Genomic DNA, 17,891 nt, shown 5'->3' with positions numbered 1-17,891 from the left:
TAGAGTAATAATTTATTGGCACTTAAAGTTATTAAATGCACTCATACCTGTCTTGTTACTTCAGGTAACAACCAAATATTAATCTTTTTTTTTTAGAAAGTCAAATGTTTATGTGCACTTCATTTGTTATCTTTCTCTTCAACAGGTTTAAAATAAAGTGAAGAAAGCTTGTGAACATTTTTACAGCTTCACTCACCTTGTAATGTGTGTCAGAGATTGGCTTTTCATTCAACACAGTCCAACTGTCTGTTTGGTCACCCTGGCTGATTTCCAGCATATAGCCAGTGACAGGGCCCCGTCCTTCATACAACGGAGCCGCCCATAACAGCACCAGGGAATTGTTTCTCACCTCCCTGAGCTCCAGGTCATAAGGACAACCTGAAAGAGAAGAAGCAAGGGTCAGACAAACAAGCCGTGAACATGCTGTTTCTATCAGGGTTAATGTTTCCGGGCAGTGTTTATGTGTGTGTATAAACCCAGCAGCCAAAAAAACTCTCTCCTACTCTAATAAAATTTCACAGCGAAATAAAAGACACGAAAACTGAAAAACAAGGGAAAAATATTGGTCTGGATATTTTCCCCTCAGTGACCATATAAAAACCAACCACACAAGACTTATTCCATCGTAAAAAAAAAAAAAAAGACGCCAGAAATAACAGTAAAGTCAAAAGGAGAACAGTGACTTTTCTTAATGTACCCCAACTGACTTAAGGCCGGCATGTGGTAGTTAATTTGCTTAATGATTTTCGGTCACTTTTAAATTATTAACGGCATCGAGGAAAGCCCATTTGCAAAGATTAATGAGCTTCGCTTTAAAAGTGGCATGTGTGAAAGAGCCTCTCTCCATTTTCAATATTAATGTCACAAGAAGCTGATATGAGCACGGCCAGAACTGCTGGGCTGTCTGCTGAGCTGCCACATACTGGAATGACTTTGTGTGTGTGTGTGTGTGTGTGTGTGTGTGTGTGGGTACACGCAGATTATGTGAGTTTGTAATAATAATATATTGTTTGTGACACTTTTCCGATTTCTGAGGGGGAAAATTTGTTTCACCTTCTGGCATTTTTTTTTACTGCTAGTGGATTCAGTTTATTGCTCAAGGACACTTCAGCAGCACAGACACCAGCCAGCAGCCATGGCAATATTATATATCAGGACAAGTCATACATATCAATGAATTCAACTAACAAACTCTAACTCTAGGCTATTATTGCTACTGTATTAAGTGCTCGACTGCTGACCTCTGCCTACATTTTGCACTTTAATGGCAGAATATGCAAATAGCCCATTTTTCTTCTGGTGCTCCATATTGACCTGTCTACTTTATTGTGAGATGACCGCATGCACTTTTAATAGTGTCCTTTCTATTAAACTGTACTAAATGCTAACAGGTCCTCCAGTTGATGGATGGTCTTTGTTTCCATCTGACCTAACTTTCCAAGTCAGGGTCAATAAACTTTTTTGTTACGTGAACTCATAGCCTTTAGCCGAAAATACAGTTCAGGAGGGTAATGACAGTGGTTTCATTCCTGATTGCTTGTTTGGAAAGGCTTTGGAAGGCTGTTTTCACATTCATCTGCTGGAGAGGGAAAGTTTCTCTGTGCTTGTTATAAAATCTTATTTTAAAGGGTGGGACTATGAGCATGATTGGTGACATCACAACTTGGACGCCAATCCCTGTCATGTATACAACTTACACAAGTGTGATGTGGAAACTTGAAGCCCCCAGTGCACAAACACTTAGAAATGACTTTTCTGTGAAGTCTGAGACATCTTGTGTCCAGCAGTTAAACTTTTAAACTGTTAAACTGTGAATATGCATAATATTTGCATATTCACATATGCTGGATTTTTAATGAGGGAGAAGGAGTAGATGCCGTTTTAAGAATTTTAACAGGGTAATTATACTTTTTTTTTGTGGAGAACCATATCAGACACACATTATTGTTCCAAGCAGAGTATTTTTAATAGTATTAAGTCTTAATAAATGTCTGAAATTTTGAATATTTAGATCATAAAATCTTCCTCTGGTCACATTCACCTCACCTGGTTCTGGCATTGTCCACTTCTCACACAGGAAAGCTTCACTGGCGTCAGAGGGATTCCCGATGCCAACCACATTGGCAGCAAACACTCTGAATCGGTAGAAATGCCCACTAGTGAGGTTGGAAACCTGTAGAAATAGACCAGACATAAATAAAGATGGTTAACCTTGGCAAAATAATGGTGGCGTCCACCTGTCAAGTTGAAGACAAACAGGTAGAGATGAATTCTGGCTGTCTTTAAGGAAAATGCGGATCACTTGTCACATTATACAGGGACTAAAGTTCCCTGGTTGTACAGTAACACCTCTCCTGACTCAAGCAATCATTTTACAAGGTATTACTGTTGCTCTGCTCCTGCTGCTGCTGCCACAGCATTTTTTGCTGAGCCCCCAAGACACTTTGGCTTTGCGAAGAAAGGGGATTCAGCCTTATTGACCCACTCATTGATCTTCCTATTCACTGCCACTTAGACTTTAAGGCCCTTATCGCCTCCATGAACAGTTGTGAATTTCTGCCACTGCTCCAGGGCTCTCTCCCGACAACTAATTGACACATCCAGAGGGAGCTTATTTCACAGTAATAGCAATCGCTATCTAAAAGCCAATCCCCCTCCCACCCCCCACCCCCCACCCCCCACCTCCTCAACATACTGTCTCCTTCATTTTCTATAGATCTTCTTCTAACCCCATTTAGGTAGAACGAAATCCATCTTATCAGATTGATATACAATCCACCCAAGAAATGAAAAGTTGTCCGCCAAAATAAGTGGAAGGAAGTACAGTTTACATCCACTAGATAGCGAAAAGGCTGCATTTGATTATTTAACACATATTTTTCATCCCCCAGGGGTGAATCAACCTTTACTTGGAGTTTGGAGGACTGAACCCATGACTTGTGCATCATCAGGACAACTTAACTCATAATAAAACAATCCTGATACTCCATTAACTGTATATAAAGCATTGGTAGAAAGTACTGAACTAGTATTTCTATTTTCTGGTACTTTATACAAATGCTATACTTTTTACTTCACTACATTTATGTGACAGTTGTAGATACTGGTTTCTTTGCAGGTTAAAATTTTAAATAAAACCATATAATACAGTATGATGTATTGTTAAAGATTAAAACAGAGTTTTCCAACATTATTGGATTAGGTTTGGTTAGGTTAGAATCTAACCAGCCACCCAACCCGCCACCTCCAAATATGGAAAATTGTCACCTTATACAGACGTCATCTGAACTGTGTCACTTCTCCCAGCCGCTAGATGGCGTCTGTCACTCAAACATAACTGTAGGTCATTTTTGGCGACTGACATTACGACCTTTTGTGTTGTTTTTCTTGGGAGGACATGATTATGTTAGTGCTACTTTTTACTTTACTTTTTATTGCTTTGAAGCAGATCATCTTGCTGAAATGTAGTGCAGGAGAAATATACCAATTTTCCTCTTCAGAACTTGGTACTCTAGTAATTCAGCTCTATGAAAAATTCCAGTCACACCATCAATATTTGAGCACAAATGTGGAAGCACTGTGTTAATCTCATTAAACATACTCAAGTTGACTAAAGTCAAGTGTTCAGATGGAGATGCAGCTGTGTTAACAGACAAGATGTCATTTAATTAAAAAAACAAATGATTCCAACACCCACTAGTCTTGTAAATAACATGATAACCCCTTATCGCAGTTTCAACTGCACAGACGCTTTAACTGAATGAAAAATAGCTTTATTTTCTAGGTTGTGATGATCCCATGTACACCTGTCTGAGACTTTGCGGTGTGGCCACAAAGACTGCCTGTGCACATTTTCTGTGATAGCATTTTTAATACATTGATTGAATTTTATCAGGTGGTGATCCTCTTCGCCTTACTGTGGATGCCCTACAGGACCTTAGTGGTGGTCAACTACTTGCTGGACAAGGCCTACCAGGTTCACCTGGTTCCTGCTCTCCTGCCGCCTCTGCATCTACTTGAACGGCACCATCAACCTGGTCATCTACGACGACAACATCCCAGAAGTTCAGCGCCACTTTCAAAAAGTCGTGTCACTGTGGCCCTCAGCGCATGGAGAAGCCTGCTTTGTACACCTACAGCATCATCAAGGAGATGTCCAACAGGGAAAGTCCCGACCACTTCACTACAGAAATGGATGAGCTCAACACGCCGTCAAATCAGTTTCTTCCCACCAGCCTTCTGCCAACTACCAAGAAGAGGAGGCTTCCCTGTTGGGGAGCGATGTCAAAGCCTACAAACGTCACAGCTAAAGGAGGTAGCAGAGATTCTGACAGCTTCAGTATGGATTCAGTCACTCTTGGGAGATTTTGGAGATGTTTTAATTGAAGTAGACAGACACTTCCAATTTGATTTCTTCAATGTGTTTGTTTGTTTGTTTGTTTTGTTTTGTTTTGTGAAAATGTTTCTTTTATGTGACAAAACCACTTGCCAGAAGCCCAATAGGATTTAGTGAGATGAGCTGCCATAAACATCTAGTAGCATTTTGTGGAAAATAAGTGAATCATCATGAGTTGTGAAAATACAGTGTATTGACACATTGGTGCAGCAATAATCCTCTATTTTAAAGCGAGAAATCCTGCTTGTGACTAATGTATAATGTATCTAGAAAAACAGGAAACAATATTAATACAGAATGTGATGTACCTGATCCTTATGATATAATGCAGAAACTCCCACATCTCTTACATTGTAAGTTTATTAATTAGATTTTTAGATTTATTTTGTAGTTGTATTTGTGTTTAGTTAATTTTTTCTTGGTTTTAAGAGCCTATATGATCTGACCTGAGCACTCTGTTGATCTTGCATCCCGCTGTGAGGACACAGGTTCTGTTGATTGCTGATTGTGTGACGTGTTTTTTAAAAAGAAAAATCACAGAGGCTGTGATGATGAGGGCTTCATGCTGAAATACGTCATCAGCTTGTTGTGAAATGCTTACAAGAACTCATCCAAATTAAAGGACCACATAGGTCGTTTGACCATGCACTCCAGAACGACCCATTGGAGTGTTTTCTAATCAGCTGTAATCAGCAGGACAGCATGATTTGCCTGTACTTTCCAAAAGTGTTACACATCACTGTTAAAAAATAATGATGTTTTATGATGTGACAGCACTGTGATTAAGGTCTGGTTAAGTTTAGGCACAAAAACCACTTGGTTAGGATAAGGGAAAGATCATGGCTTGGATTAAAATGATCACTTGAAACGTGGCGTGGGTTAAAATTAGTCAACCTTCATTGTCAAGGCAACAGTAAACACCATGACAATTGTAGTTACAGTTTTTAAAAAACTGTCCCGACTTGCGGTTGGCAGTCTCCTGCAGCAAAGTGCACTAAGTCCACTTTTTGTTAGGATCTAACGAGCCACCCAACCCGCCACCTCCAAACATGGAAAATTTGTCACCTTATCATCTGAACTGCGTCACCCCAGGCCGCTAGGTGGCATCTGTCACTCAAACATAACTATAGGTTGTTTTTGGCAAATGACATTACAACCTGTTGTGTCGTTTTTCTTGGGAGGACAGACTCAAAAAAATCACTATTTGGTGGAGCTGTTAACTCATATATGTCTGGAATGTGACCCTGAAAACACACTTTTTTTTAGTAAGACGTCAAAAGTCAAAAAGGGTGGAAACCACAGTTTTCATATTTAACAATGTGCTGTATTTTACAAGCTTATTATATTATCCATTATGTAAAATCTTAATCTGAAAAGTAATTAAAGCTGTCAAATGAAATGGAGTGGAGTATAAAGTAGCATAAAAAAAGTACCTCAAAATTGTGTGAGTGCAGTACTCGAGTAAATGTACTTAGTTACTTTCCACCACTGCCTGTATATAAACTGTATATAAAGTAGTTCAAATACGCTACAACAGTAAAATGCTTCTTATGCAGTGATGAATTAGTATTAACAATCTACAAATGTAATATATAAAATCACTCAAAGGGGCACATTTTCTGCAGGATGAGTGCTTTTACATTTGACACTTTAATTACATTCTGTTGATGATACTTCTGTACTTTTACTTGATCTTAAATATAGTGTTGCATTGGTATTTTTTACTTGAGTAAAGGATCTGTGTACTTCTAGACGGTTTATGGTGTAATCTCAATCCAAGGAGAAAAAAACTATGGGGTGTTCACACCTGTTCTTGTTCTAATGAGGCAGGATTAGTGACACTTTTTCCAGGCAGCTACAATTGTGGAGGCTTTGAGGGCAATGTCGTTTACATTGCCTGCACAACTCTAACCCAGGGAATGAGCGGAGCCCTGAGCACAAAATCGCAGCACAATCAGTATTCTAATGACTCTAATTTGCATCCGGGAAGCAAACAACCTGATTCAAATAACAGCATAAATCAGATCATGTTGGAAGTAGACATGGCACATTTGGAGGATGTGAGGCTGTTGTAGCTGCTCATTTAGCCCAATAGGTGGAGCTACATGTTCTCACCAGAAGGTTCCTTCAAGCGAGGGTTCTCCAATCCTCTAGACCCTGATCCTCACAATGTGTAAGGCTAATCTTGATATACAGTGGCACAGCCATTTTCTTTCTAATTGGCTTTGTCTTTGTTTTTCCCAGGAGCTAAAAACAACCACTCACACATAACACATTTGCACAATGTCTAATTAATGAGCACCTGTAATCTCCCCGAGACAGGTTAAAGATTTAACTTTCCTCTGGGTCTCCATGGACACTGCTTGTTGCCTAGTGACACAGCCAATGTGGAAGAGGGAGCTTTAGCCAATATTGACATTATTTTGAGGCAACTGCTAACTGGAGAGATACCTTATACTGTATTGGTATAATTATAATAAAAGTAAGCCCTTATTGTTGGTGGTGGCTATAAATCTGTTTGTTGAGCTTCCTGCAAGAATTTTTAATGTTTATTTTTTCCTTGTTCTCATCAAAAGTTGAAAATACAGTATCTGATCTTATACTGTGCCACTGAATAGGAATAAAATTATTGCAAGTTCACATGTAAAACATCTTATGATGTCATGCATATGTTGTCAAAGGAAAATAGCACTACACTATACCATAAGTGTGTCATGCTACAGCTTTACTTACCTTAACCTGCCTCTCTTTGACAGGCTTGATGTTGACTTCTTTCCACGTTTTCATGCCCTTCTCCCTCTGGTCCAGGTAGTATCCACGCACAGGGTCTCCCCCATTATAGGCGGGCGCCCTCCAGCCCAACACCATTTCTGATCCAGTGCACAACAGCAGGGCAATGGCAGAGGGAGCAGATGGAACATCTGGACCAGACAAAAAGAATTAAAAAAATGAATCACGGGAGATAGAAGAGAGAATCTCAGCAGGCAACCTTGCTAAATAGACCGAGAAATGCCAATAACTCCCTAGCCAACCACAACTTCTACCTCGAGCAGAGTTGCAAATTCATAACTTTAGGCCTGTATTAAGCATTCTCAAATGAGAATGAAATAAATATTCAACTTCTATTCTATCTGAGAAATTGGAATTGGACTTCAGCCATTTATCCCCAGGTAATGGCTGACTGGCAGAATAGATTTGAGTATATTCTGGCAGTGAGTGGCAAGCAAAATGAGTCATCACTGTATGTTCCTGCAGGCTGCAGAGAGTATATTATCTGAGACTGCAACACAGGAAGTAAGAAGCTCTTCGACAGGTACATCACCTCCCGGCTTTAAAGCAAGCACAACAAGAGGAAGAATCTATTATATTTTGCTGAGTTAAAATATGTGATGCCAGTCAGTAGTTGATAGTAAAAGATACATGACAAAACATATGGAGACATGTGGAAGGAGCACAGTCCCAGTTGAATATGGTACCTGTAGCATTGGACAGTGCTGTGGTACAACATTTAAATCTTTTCTGGCCAACACTTACTTTGCATCTTTGTCCAGCTTGAGTAAAACATTTTCCACTGACATGTGGAGGACATAAGGTTCCATAAGGTCTTAGTGAAAGGTATTTTTGTTATGCTTTTTCACTTTGGAGAAGGCATTCCTCCAAAGGGCTCATAAGGCTGAACAAGAATTAGTCTGTTTGGGAAGTTGTTGTGAATTTACTTTACAATCCAGTTGAAACTGATAGTTCAGATGTTGGTTGTAAGGCACTAGGTGCAAAAAGTAGAATAGCTTTATCATGCATACCAAGAAAATTGTTGTTTTGGTCTAAATGTAACCAGCATGATATAAAGAACTGCATTTATTTATTTGGAGTTTTGACTTTAATTGTTGTGCAGCTCTGAGAATAGCTAATCTCTACAACATCTTGAACAAATATGTACTGGTTGATTGATTCAACATTTAAATAAAACATTTTAATGTCATGTGTTCTAAATTTTACCTCTGCAAGAGGAATTCTGTGTCGCTTAGGTTGTAAAAGCATCAGAAATGATTAGAAATTCCTTGATATTTGAGTTGTGTCCTGGAAAAAACATCCTTTTTGTGTCCACTGTTTTGGCTCGCAGCTGCACTTACTAATGGCTGATTTGACCAGGACTGGCTGAGACTCATCCGAGTAGCTGCTGTTTCCTGCTCGACTCACAGACTTCACCCTAAACACATACTCCTTTTTCGTCTTGAGACCATGGACCGTGAACCTGAGAAGGAGGGATGAAGTTCAGACACACTGAAAGATCAATCAGATCCTGGCCATCTGCTACAACTTCAGCTCCATGTAATTACTGTAAATATTTCCAAAATATTTTGTCATGCTGAGGGATAATCTACTGAAACTATGGTTTACTTTATAATCAGACTATACTGCATCTACTACTTCAGAAAAAAACAAGCGCAAATAAATATGTTTAAAAATCTATCCCTATTACCTAGTTTTAGTAATGGGTTTGTTGTTAACAGTCTTCCAGACTTGTGAGCCAGCTTCACTGTAGTAAAGGTAATATCCCAGGATGTCGTCTTTCTCTTTGGGCTCCTGCCACTTAAGCAGCACCGAGGTGTCTGTGTCTCTGATCGCCATGACAGAGTGAGGTGGAGCTGGAACACCTGATAGAAATCAGATTAAAAGCCATCAGCTAAGAATTAAGCTGAAATGATCAAATGAAAATTGATTGAATCCAATCATGTCTTCCATTCACATAGTATTTAAAAAGATGAGTGAGTCTCCTTCAGGAATGTACAGAAACTTAACCTGTGGTTCCAAATGAAGTCTTTGTTTCTGAAGCTGATATGCTCACAGAGAATCAGACACTGATATTGTGGACTGTTACAAACTTTTAAACCAAAATATACCTTAATTCATTGATGGATAGGTTTAGGTTTATCCATATTAACTCATGATTCTCTTTAAACTTGAGGTTTAACTGTCCAAATTGTGATCATACTGCAACAACGAACAACCGTAGAGAGATGATCAGACTGGTTGTAAAAAAATCACTCCCACAATGTCACTTACAATAATCTTTTACAAACTATGGTAGATATAGTATGGACGGTTAATGCTGAGCTAGAAAGCATCTGCACAAAATGCAATTGACCTTTACAACAGGTAGAGTGATACGTGGGTACCAGCACATAGCACACCCTCTCTCACCTTGTGGCTTTCCCAAGGAGATCAATGCACTCGGCTCAGAGGGGTCACTGACACCGTACTTATTGATGGAGCGCACTCTGAAGCAGTACTGCTTGCCCTTCACCAGGTCAAACACTGGGAACCTTGGAGCGTTTACCACCATGTCCATACTGGCCAACTCCCAGCTGCTCTTTCCTGCCAGGGACTGATCCAAGTACAGCATTAGAAAGGCAAAAATATCATTTCAAAAGCACTATCTGTTTCAAGGACATGTTCATTATTCAGTATCCTTCACATGTGCTGGAGGATTCAATCTGCACAAGAGTGAGGGGCTCAGACTGCCAAATACTCCTTTAAAAAGTCTCATAATTCATTCCAATTTTGTACCATCATTTACTCTGTAGTTAATTGAGGATTGTCTGGTTTTGGAGTGAACCACTTAATATAGAGACAAAGGGGCAAAGAGGAATAAAGACTGGCAGTTTCGTGTGATAGGCAGAGAGAGGTGCAGCCAGAAATATAAATAGATCCTCAGATTCAGGAAGGCAGAAAAATGTGCAGAAAGAGTGAAACAGAAGTCACGGAGATGCAGAGTCAAAAAGACAAACAGACATGCAGATGCAACTGTGGACAATTATCAACTCATCTTGTCTTCATCTTTGTCAGTTAATCGTTCTTTTGTTATGATACTAACCTCCCCTCATTTATTACTTACATTTACTTTGTTCTCCTGCTCTAAGTAACCATTATTTCCTTCTCTAACTCCCTGTTTGAGGTGGGAAACTTAACAATAGAACAGGGCATGTCAAAGAGATCAGTGATTATGAAGTGCTTGCTCAAGGGTGAGAGGGATATTTATATATTCCCTTCATTATATAGGCGGAAGTAAGGCAGCAGACTTCAGTAATTTCAGATGCCTTGGACAGATTTGACAGTTTTATTACCCCAGTAACTTATAAAAGTCCAATGAAAATCTATTTCCCGTGGCAGTTTTCTGATCATTGGAGCTAGGAGCTGTTGGGTGTCTGGGTTGATATTGGAGAACCGAGGCCCTTTATTGCTGTAAAGAACAGTTCAGTCACAACAATTTGATATGTTACTTTATATGAGGAGATTTCCTATTTTTGCAGTCATTTTAAACTTTGAGTGCTCTCTTTTACAAACATTACCTTGAATGCATCATTGAAATGCTTCCTATTAAGTCAAAACCAGATGATGCTACAGTTCTAACTAATGTTAAACTGCACAAAACCTGCAAATCTGAGTCCAGGTAGTTACATCACAGTAGTTACATGTCAGTTGGAAAGTAAAAGTCTTTCAACTATGCAAGCAAGAAAATCAAAGCCCCAATGCCAAAGTGCATAGCATAAACGAGCAACATCAAGGTCTGCTTGCTTTTAATGAGTCCACAAATTCCCAGTTAAACTGACACCACAGTGGTAGACGTTTGTGTGTGTTTATGTGTGTGTGTGTGTGTGTGTGTGTGTGTGTGTGTGTGTGTGTGTGTGTGTGTGTTTTTCCCTCCCCTTGTCTCTTTAATTAGTGCTGTGGTCAGGAGCCTGTTGTTAATTTGGCTCACGTTCCAGCAGTGGACCGGCCAAACCCTACAAGCAACTGGGAACCAATGATGCAAGAATATTGATCCTTGTGTTCAGTGGATGTGAAGGTATTTTATTTTTATTTTTTATTTAACCTTTATTTAACCAAGAGAGTCCAATTGAGACAAATAATCTATTTTTCAAGGGAGATCTGGCCAAGACAGGCTGCAGCATGAATAAAAACACATAGTTACAGACAGAAAACACAAAAGGAGACAAAATTAAAGAGAACTAATAAAAAAACAAGCATTGGGAACACACATTTCAAAAGAGAAATTTCTAGTTTTGTAACCAGGTAAATTAAAAACATTGACATCTTAGAGAATCTGATTCTAATTATTTCATTTTGGATTTAAAAGCATTTAATTAGATTAATTAATTGAGTTTCAACTCATTCTGCAACATATTCCATGCCGTGGGTGCAGACTACACAAATGCCCTTTTTCCAATTTCTATATGGGCATTTGGGACAGAAAGCATAAAGAAGTCCTGAGAACGCAAAGAGTATTGTCCAGGACTTTTCTGCATGATAAAGACACATAGGTAGCATACACATAGGCAGCAGACAAAGAATTGCCTCATGTATATATCAGTGTAAGAGCCTATGGGTGGCCAGAACAGGCCATGCTACCCGAGAGTTTAACTCACAGTGGTGAGTCAGAGCTTTACAATTGGTAATGAACCTCACAGAAGCATGATAAGCTGTGTCAACCAAATGAAGACACTGAGCAGGGTAATGCATATATATACAAGATCACCATAGTACAACACAGGTAAAAAGTGGTGGCAACACTGAACACTTTTTACACTGAGAGGAAAACACAACTTATTTCGAAAATAAGTTTCAGCTTTCAGCTTTTTCACTAAGTACGGCACATGTGACCTAAAAGTGAGGGAGTCATCAATCAAAATACCCAGGTATTTATGAGTTAACAGCCTCTATTTTGTGGCCTATTCCTAGAGTTGGTAAACAGCATAAGTTTGGTCTTATCCATATTAAGAATGAGTTTCTGCTGAAGTTGGGTATATTGGGCAACAATAAAAGCATTTTGCAAGTATTTAATGACCTGTACAAGAGTTGACGCACAGCAGTATATAACAGTGTCATCAGCATAAAAATTAAAATTAGCAGCTGACACTTTTTTACCCATATTATTTATATAAATAGTGAATAAACGTGTATCTAATACAGAGCCCTGTGGTACACCCTTGTAGATGGATACTTTATCAGAACATAGACCATCATATCCAATGCACTGACCCCCTTTTAATAAAGGGAGAACAAAAGCAGTTTTCCATATCCGAAGAATTTCCTTATTTTCCAGTGTAAGGTTCAACAGATATGCAAGAGGCTATGCTACAAAATCAGCTGCCAAGTTCAAAAAGTAAGGATCAATAAGATCAGGTCCTGAGGGTTTTCTAGGATCTTAAGTTTTTAGGGCTTTATGAACTTCCTGCACAGAGAAAGGTAAGAAGACTGACCAGTCAGTACAGGGTTTAACAGACACAGAACAAGCAAAGTCAAACAGAGAGCCAGAAGATATAAAATGCTTGTTAAAACAGTTCAATATCTCCATTTTGTCATGAACAGCAACAGAATCTTTCATAACAAAGGTAGGCACAGCTTGAGTTTTTGCTCACAGGAAGGGATTTTATGGTTTTCCAAAATCTCCTAGGGTCATTTAGATTTCTAGTGGTGACAGACAAATAATATTCTGATTTGGCTCTCTTGATAAAAGAGGAGCATTTATTTCTTAGATGTCTAAAAACAAGCCAATCAGTGATATAACCTGCTGTCCTTGCCTTAGCTCAAGCCAAGTTATACTCATGAATAGTATCTGCTAGCTCAGAGGAAAACCAGGGCTTATCATGCCCCTTTTCTCTGTATCTCCTGAATAGGACATGAGTATTTATTTTTTGCGTAAAAACATCATTAAAGAAGGTCCAGGCTCTCTCCACATCAGGGATCAACTCTACTCTACTCCAATTAAAATGAAACAAATCATGATAAAACCCCCGTTTCTTTAAAATGTTTAAGATTCCTCTAACAAATGGTTTTAATTTAGGGATCTTAGTGTTCCTGATAGCAGCAACAACACAATTGTCACTTAGGTCATTGCAAAAAACACCAACAGCTGAAAATTTATGAGAAACATTAGTCAGAATCAAATCAATTAAGGTGTACTTCTCAGGGCATTTAAGATTTGGACGAGTGGGTGGATTAACCCACTGGGTAAGATTGACGGAATCACAAAAAGATTTAAAATCGTCCGATACTGGCTTTAAACCAATTCCAGTTAAGATCACCAGCTAAAACAATTACGCTGTAATTAAGTCTGGATAAAAGGTGCATCTAAGACTGCAACACATCGTTAAAGGCAGATGGAGGCCTATAACACCCAACAACAGTTATACAGAGGCCCTTAGTAATTTCCACATTCACTGCTTTGTCCAAATGCTTGCAGATTGATTCAGACAGCATTACCCTGAAGTGAAGCATGATGAACATTGTATATACTAATTTTTTAGTATTACTAATTGCAATGGTGGTTTGTGTTTGAATATTTTATATCTGTATAAATGTGTGTTTGTGCATGAAAGAGAGCATGTGCTGTATGTACCTGTGTAGGTATCTGATTTTATTAGTATAGTGAATACTTGTCTGTACTGTAGGTGTGTGTTTTTTCTTGTTTTATATACTAATGAGGACCAAGAAGTTCCAGTGAGGGTTTTTCTTGGTCACCATTTCCTTGAGGGATATGATTTGTTTTGCAGACTGTACCACTGCTATTTGAGTCCATTAAACTGGCATTGGTTTGGTTTTTTGGCCATTTGGACACCTGATGGGTGTAAGTCCAATATTCATGCTCCTTTCAGCTCTGTTTGGTCTTCACCAACTCCTGAGAAAAATATAAAGATTAATCTCTCAATCATCCAGGTGGTAGGAAGTCTGGAGAGATGCGAATCCAAATCCCTGCTCTGTTTTGAGTTTTGATTTTAGCTCAGGTTTTTTCAGCTCTGAAGAGGAACTAAAGATGCCCTTCAGATTCATGATAAAACATGATAACATGATAAAAAAAAAACCCTCCAGATCAGGGATTTAAATTCAGTTTCCTCCAGACAGTGGCATCTAGCAGAGCAGACTTGGCAGAAATGGAATATAATATTCATAAGTATGTTTTAATTATTGCATTATCACCTGAAAATAAGAATGGTTGTGTTTTCAGTACCTTAGAATGAGCCCTTTGTATTTATATAGAGAGCTGCATCCTGCTCACCCTGTTGGCCATGAACATCAACAAAGGTCTGGCCAGGGACTTTTGTTGCATGTCGTTCCCTCTTCTCTATCTCTCTCTCTCTCTCATCATTTCCATTTCTCTACTGTTAGCTATCAAATATACACATAAAATACCCTCCACAACAACATTTAATTACAACAAACCACCAAAATCATCCCATCCAAATCTTCATTTCGTTTTATTCTGGTTTGACTTCTGGTTTGACAACATGGCTCAAAGATTTTCAACAGCCAAGTTCCAAATTTAAGATGCCAACTTTTCATCGAATGAGCAGGAAGGAAGAGCTCTCTGAATCTTCCCTGCTGTCCAAATATAATAATAACTTCATGTAAATTTAGCAAAAAAGGGGGAGTATGTGTGATGGATTACTTAATTCAAGCCAGTTTCAACTCTCTTCAGGAGGATTTCTTACTGAGCTGGCTTTAACTAAAATGAAAGACTGTGTGGGAGGTGAAAAATCAATTGGAAAAACTTACAGTGTGTGCTGCAAAATGGTCAGCAGTAAATTAATTTGCAGCTAATGTGCTAAAACCTTGGGTAGGGTCCTTTAAGATGAAACAGGGTTGGGTTTAGGTGAGCGGCTAGGGGATAACTGTCATCCAAAGGTCCCCGGCGTTCCAGTAATGCAAACATTTGTGTTTGAGTCAGTGTGTTTGAGTGTGTGTGTGTGTGTGTGTGTAAAGACTGACCCTCTCCACGTAGAAGGTGAGCGGCTCCCTGCCTCTGGGTTCAGGCTCAGTCCAGCTCAGCACCACGTAGGTGTCGCTTACCTCGCAGGCGTGGACATTTGTGGGAGGGAAGGGAACTTTGATCTGACCTGTGGAGCGCAGAGAGGGGGAGGAGGAGGAGGAGGAGGAGGAGGAGGAGGAGGAGGAAGAGGAGGAGGAGGACAAAGAAAAAAGTTTGAACAAGGTCAGCCTGAATGAAAGTGTACAAAAACTGCTGGCCGAGACATTGCTTTTTCGTCTCTTTGCATCAGGAAATTTCATGCTTTGTATACTGGATTTGAGCCAAGCATAAAATGGATGAGATTTACCTCACTGCCCCAGTTTCACCTCTATTCCTAATACATAAGGATACCAGATAATATATAGTCAGAAGGCTTGAGTCAGCACACTTGACTCACGGACGATGGAAGTGTACAGATTTAGTCAAAAGTCCTCGGCTTTTGTGCTGGTCTGTCTCACTGCAAGTGTTTCTGTTTGTGGCCCCTCAAGACATAGCAGTACTGCAGTGTGGATCAGAGAGGAACCCGAGAGCAAAGAGAATGCGGTGAAATGAGAGATGCTGATCTGGAAAAGGCAGCAAGCCTGTGTGTGTGTGTGTGTGTGTGTGTGTGTGTGTGTGTGTGTGTGTGTGTGTGTGTGTACAGTGCAGTCTGTCAGTAATAGGACAGTTTTCATTGTTGTGCTGCAGTACGTTGGATCTGAAATTAAACTGTGACTATTAAGTTAAAGTGCTGACGTTCAAATTTAAGGGCATTTTGTGGATGTAAACTGTGGATGTTAACACATAGGGCTTCAACTAACAATTATTTTCATTATTGATTAATCTGACAATTATTTTCTTGATTAATCGATTCATTGTTTGGTCTGTGAAATGTTAAAATATAATACAAAAATGCATTGACCATTTCTTAGAGCCTATAGCCTTTGATTTGCTTGTTTTGTCCAACCAACAGTCCAGAATCTTAAAATATTCAATTAACTGCTATATACACTACTGTGCAAATGTTTTAGGTACTTAAGATGTTTAGATTCTTACCAATTATGCAATACCATCAGGGAGATATCTGAAATTTATTCTGCAGCATGACAATGACCCCAAACATATTATTAAAATAGTTTCATATTAATTTTCTGGCAATTGACTAATTGATTAATCAACTAATCGTTGCAGCAGTTGCAACATATGTGTGGATACTTTAGGTGTACATGTGCTTCGTGACTATGCTCCTATCGGCCTTTAAACAAACCTGAGCAGTAGAATTTCACTTGTGTGTGTAACTGGTGGATTCAAACACAGCCTTTAAAGGTGTGAAGCTATGTGTACTGCACCATCATTCAGTGTTTTTAATAGAAGATTGATCCCAAAAGTTTGTTTCAATGGGACTTTGCCTCTATTATGCTCTTTGCTATTTGTCAAAAGCTGCACACGAAAATGCACGCTCTCTCTCTCTTTCACACATATATATACACACACTGTACTCTAAATCTCTTATTAAAGTAGAAGATAAAGTACGATTATGAATGCACTTTCACTGCTGTGTTTATTTTCTGGTTGCCTCCTCAAACACAAATTCCTCCTTCTCTCCCTTTATCTCTCTCTGTCTGTGAGTCGCATTGCCAAGGTTATCAGCCCTCTTCACAGGCATTCACACTACCTCGGGCCATTATGTGTATTTACCAGGACACCACCGGGGACTGTTCATTCTCTTCAGTTCTGTAAATGGAACAAATGCTCATTGCCTCAGCCATACAATTACTGCAGCTCATTGTTAAATATAATATGAAGATGCATTAAGCCACAAGCCCGAGTCAACCTACCAGCGAGGAGCCGGCAGCCTGTGTGCCATCAGAATAAAGACGCTGTTTGAAATCTGGGGTTCAAATGTTCAAATGGCATCCTTTTATGACAAAATTATACACTGAAATAAAAATACGGCATTCTCACCTTCCAGTTCATCTTTTGTAATGGTGATCGTCCTTCCTCTGTCCACTTTGACCACTGAGAAAGAAGTAGAGAAAGAGAGAGAGGGGGTGGGGGTATAAAGAAGGAAGAGATATCAGCATCATGAAGTTATATGAGAGCTCATGATAACAGTATTAGTGTTAATGGTAGAGGAGCAGCCACTGGTAAAAGAGCCAGTAAAAGAGAGACACAAAGAGGTGAGAGAGCGACATGGAAGGATGGAGAGCAGGCCGGAGGCGAGTCAACCTTCTGCCTGTCCTTCATCTGTGTTTAATGATCCACAGCATCTGACCAGAGCCCATCTGTCCTCCCTGTTACACACACACACACACCCACACAGACACAGATACACACACTTGGTGATCTCCGTCACATTTCATTCACTCTCCCCTCAATCGTTTGTGTCCCTCCTCTATATAAAGTATTTAACAAAATCTAAATGCCTTAAAAGTAATCTTTTAAGAAAAAAAGTGTTCCACTCTAACAAGCTATTAAGAAGCTGTCGCAGAAACGACTGTGAAACCCGCAGGCTGTATAAAATGAGATCCACATCTACACACCTACGTCTGTTTCTGCTGGTGGTGGTGATATCTGTGCAGGTGTAACACAGCAACGGAGGCAGATAAGGTGAATTAACAGCAGAAAAGAGTTGCCAACACATTGCAGATGCTCTTTGTAGTAGCAGATACAGATGGGTAAATGAGTGGAGAAATCCGAGATCTCTTT

At 39.4% G+C, this 17,891-nt stretch overlaps 1 protein-coding gene across 1 annotated transcript in view; it reads right to left on the bottom strand.

Moving 5' to 3' along the window:
- myom3 (myomesin 3) overlaps positions 1-17,891 on the bottom strand; it is a 60,980-nt gene that overhangs the window by 14,366 nt on the left and 28,723 nt on the right. The window contains exons 13-20 of the mRNA XM_067600883.1: positions 17,148-17,201; positions 15,164-15,291; positions 9,599-9,782; positions 8,877-9,051; positions 8,527-8,648; positions 7,130-7,317; positions 2,047-2,173; positions 197-378 (exon numbers count right to left, since the gene is read on the bottom strand). Coding sequence (XP_067456984.1) covers positions 197-378; positions 2,047-2,173; positions 7,130-7,317; positions 8,527-8,648; positions 8,877-9,051; positions 9,599-9,782; positions 15,164-15,291; positions 17,148-17,201 — 1,160 coding nt within the window. The remainder of the gene's footprint in view (positions 1-196; positions 379-2,046; positions 2,174-7,129; positions 7,318-8,526; positions 8,649-8,876; positions 9,052-9,598; positions 9,783-15,163; positions 15,292-17,147; positions 17,202-17,891) is intronic.

The sequence above is a fragment of the Thunnus thynnus genome, chromosome 10, assembly GCF_963924715.1.
Source record: "Thunnus thynnus chromosome 10, fThuThy2.1, whole genome shotgun sequence".
Lineage (NCBI taxonomy): Eukaryota > Metazoa > Chordata > Actinopteri > Scombriformes > Scombridae > Thunnus > Thunnus thynnus.
Note: the sequence above shows the minus strand (reverse complement) of the source record. Positions and strands in the feature narration are given on the sequence as shown.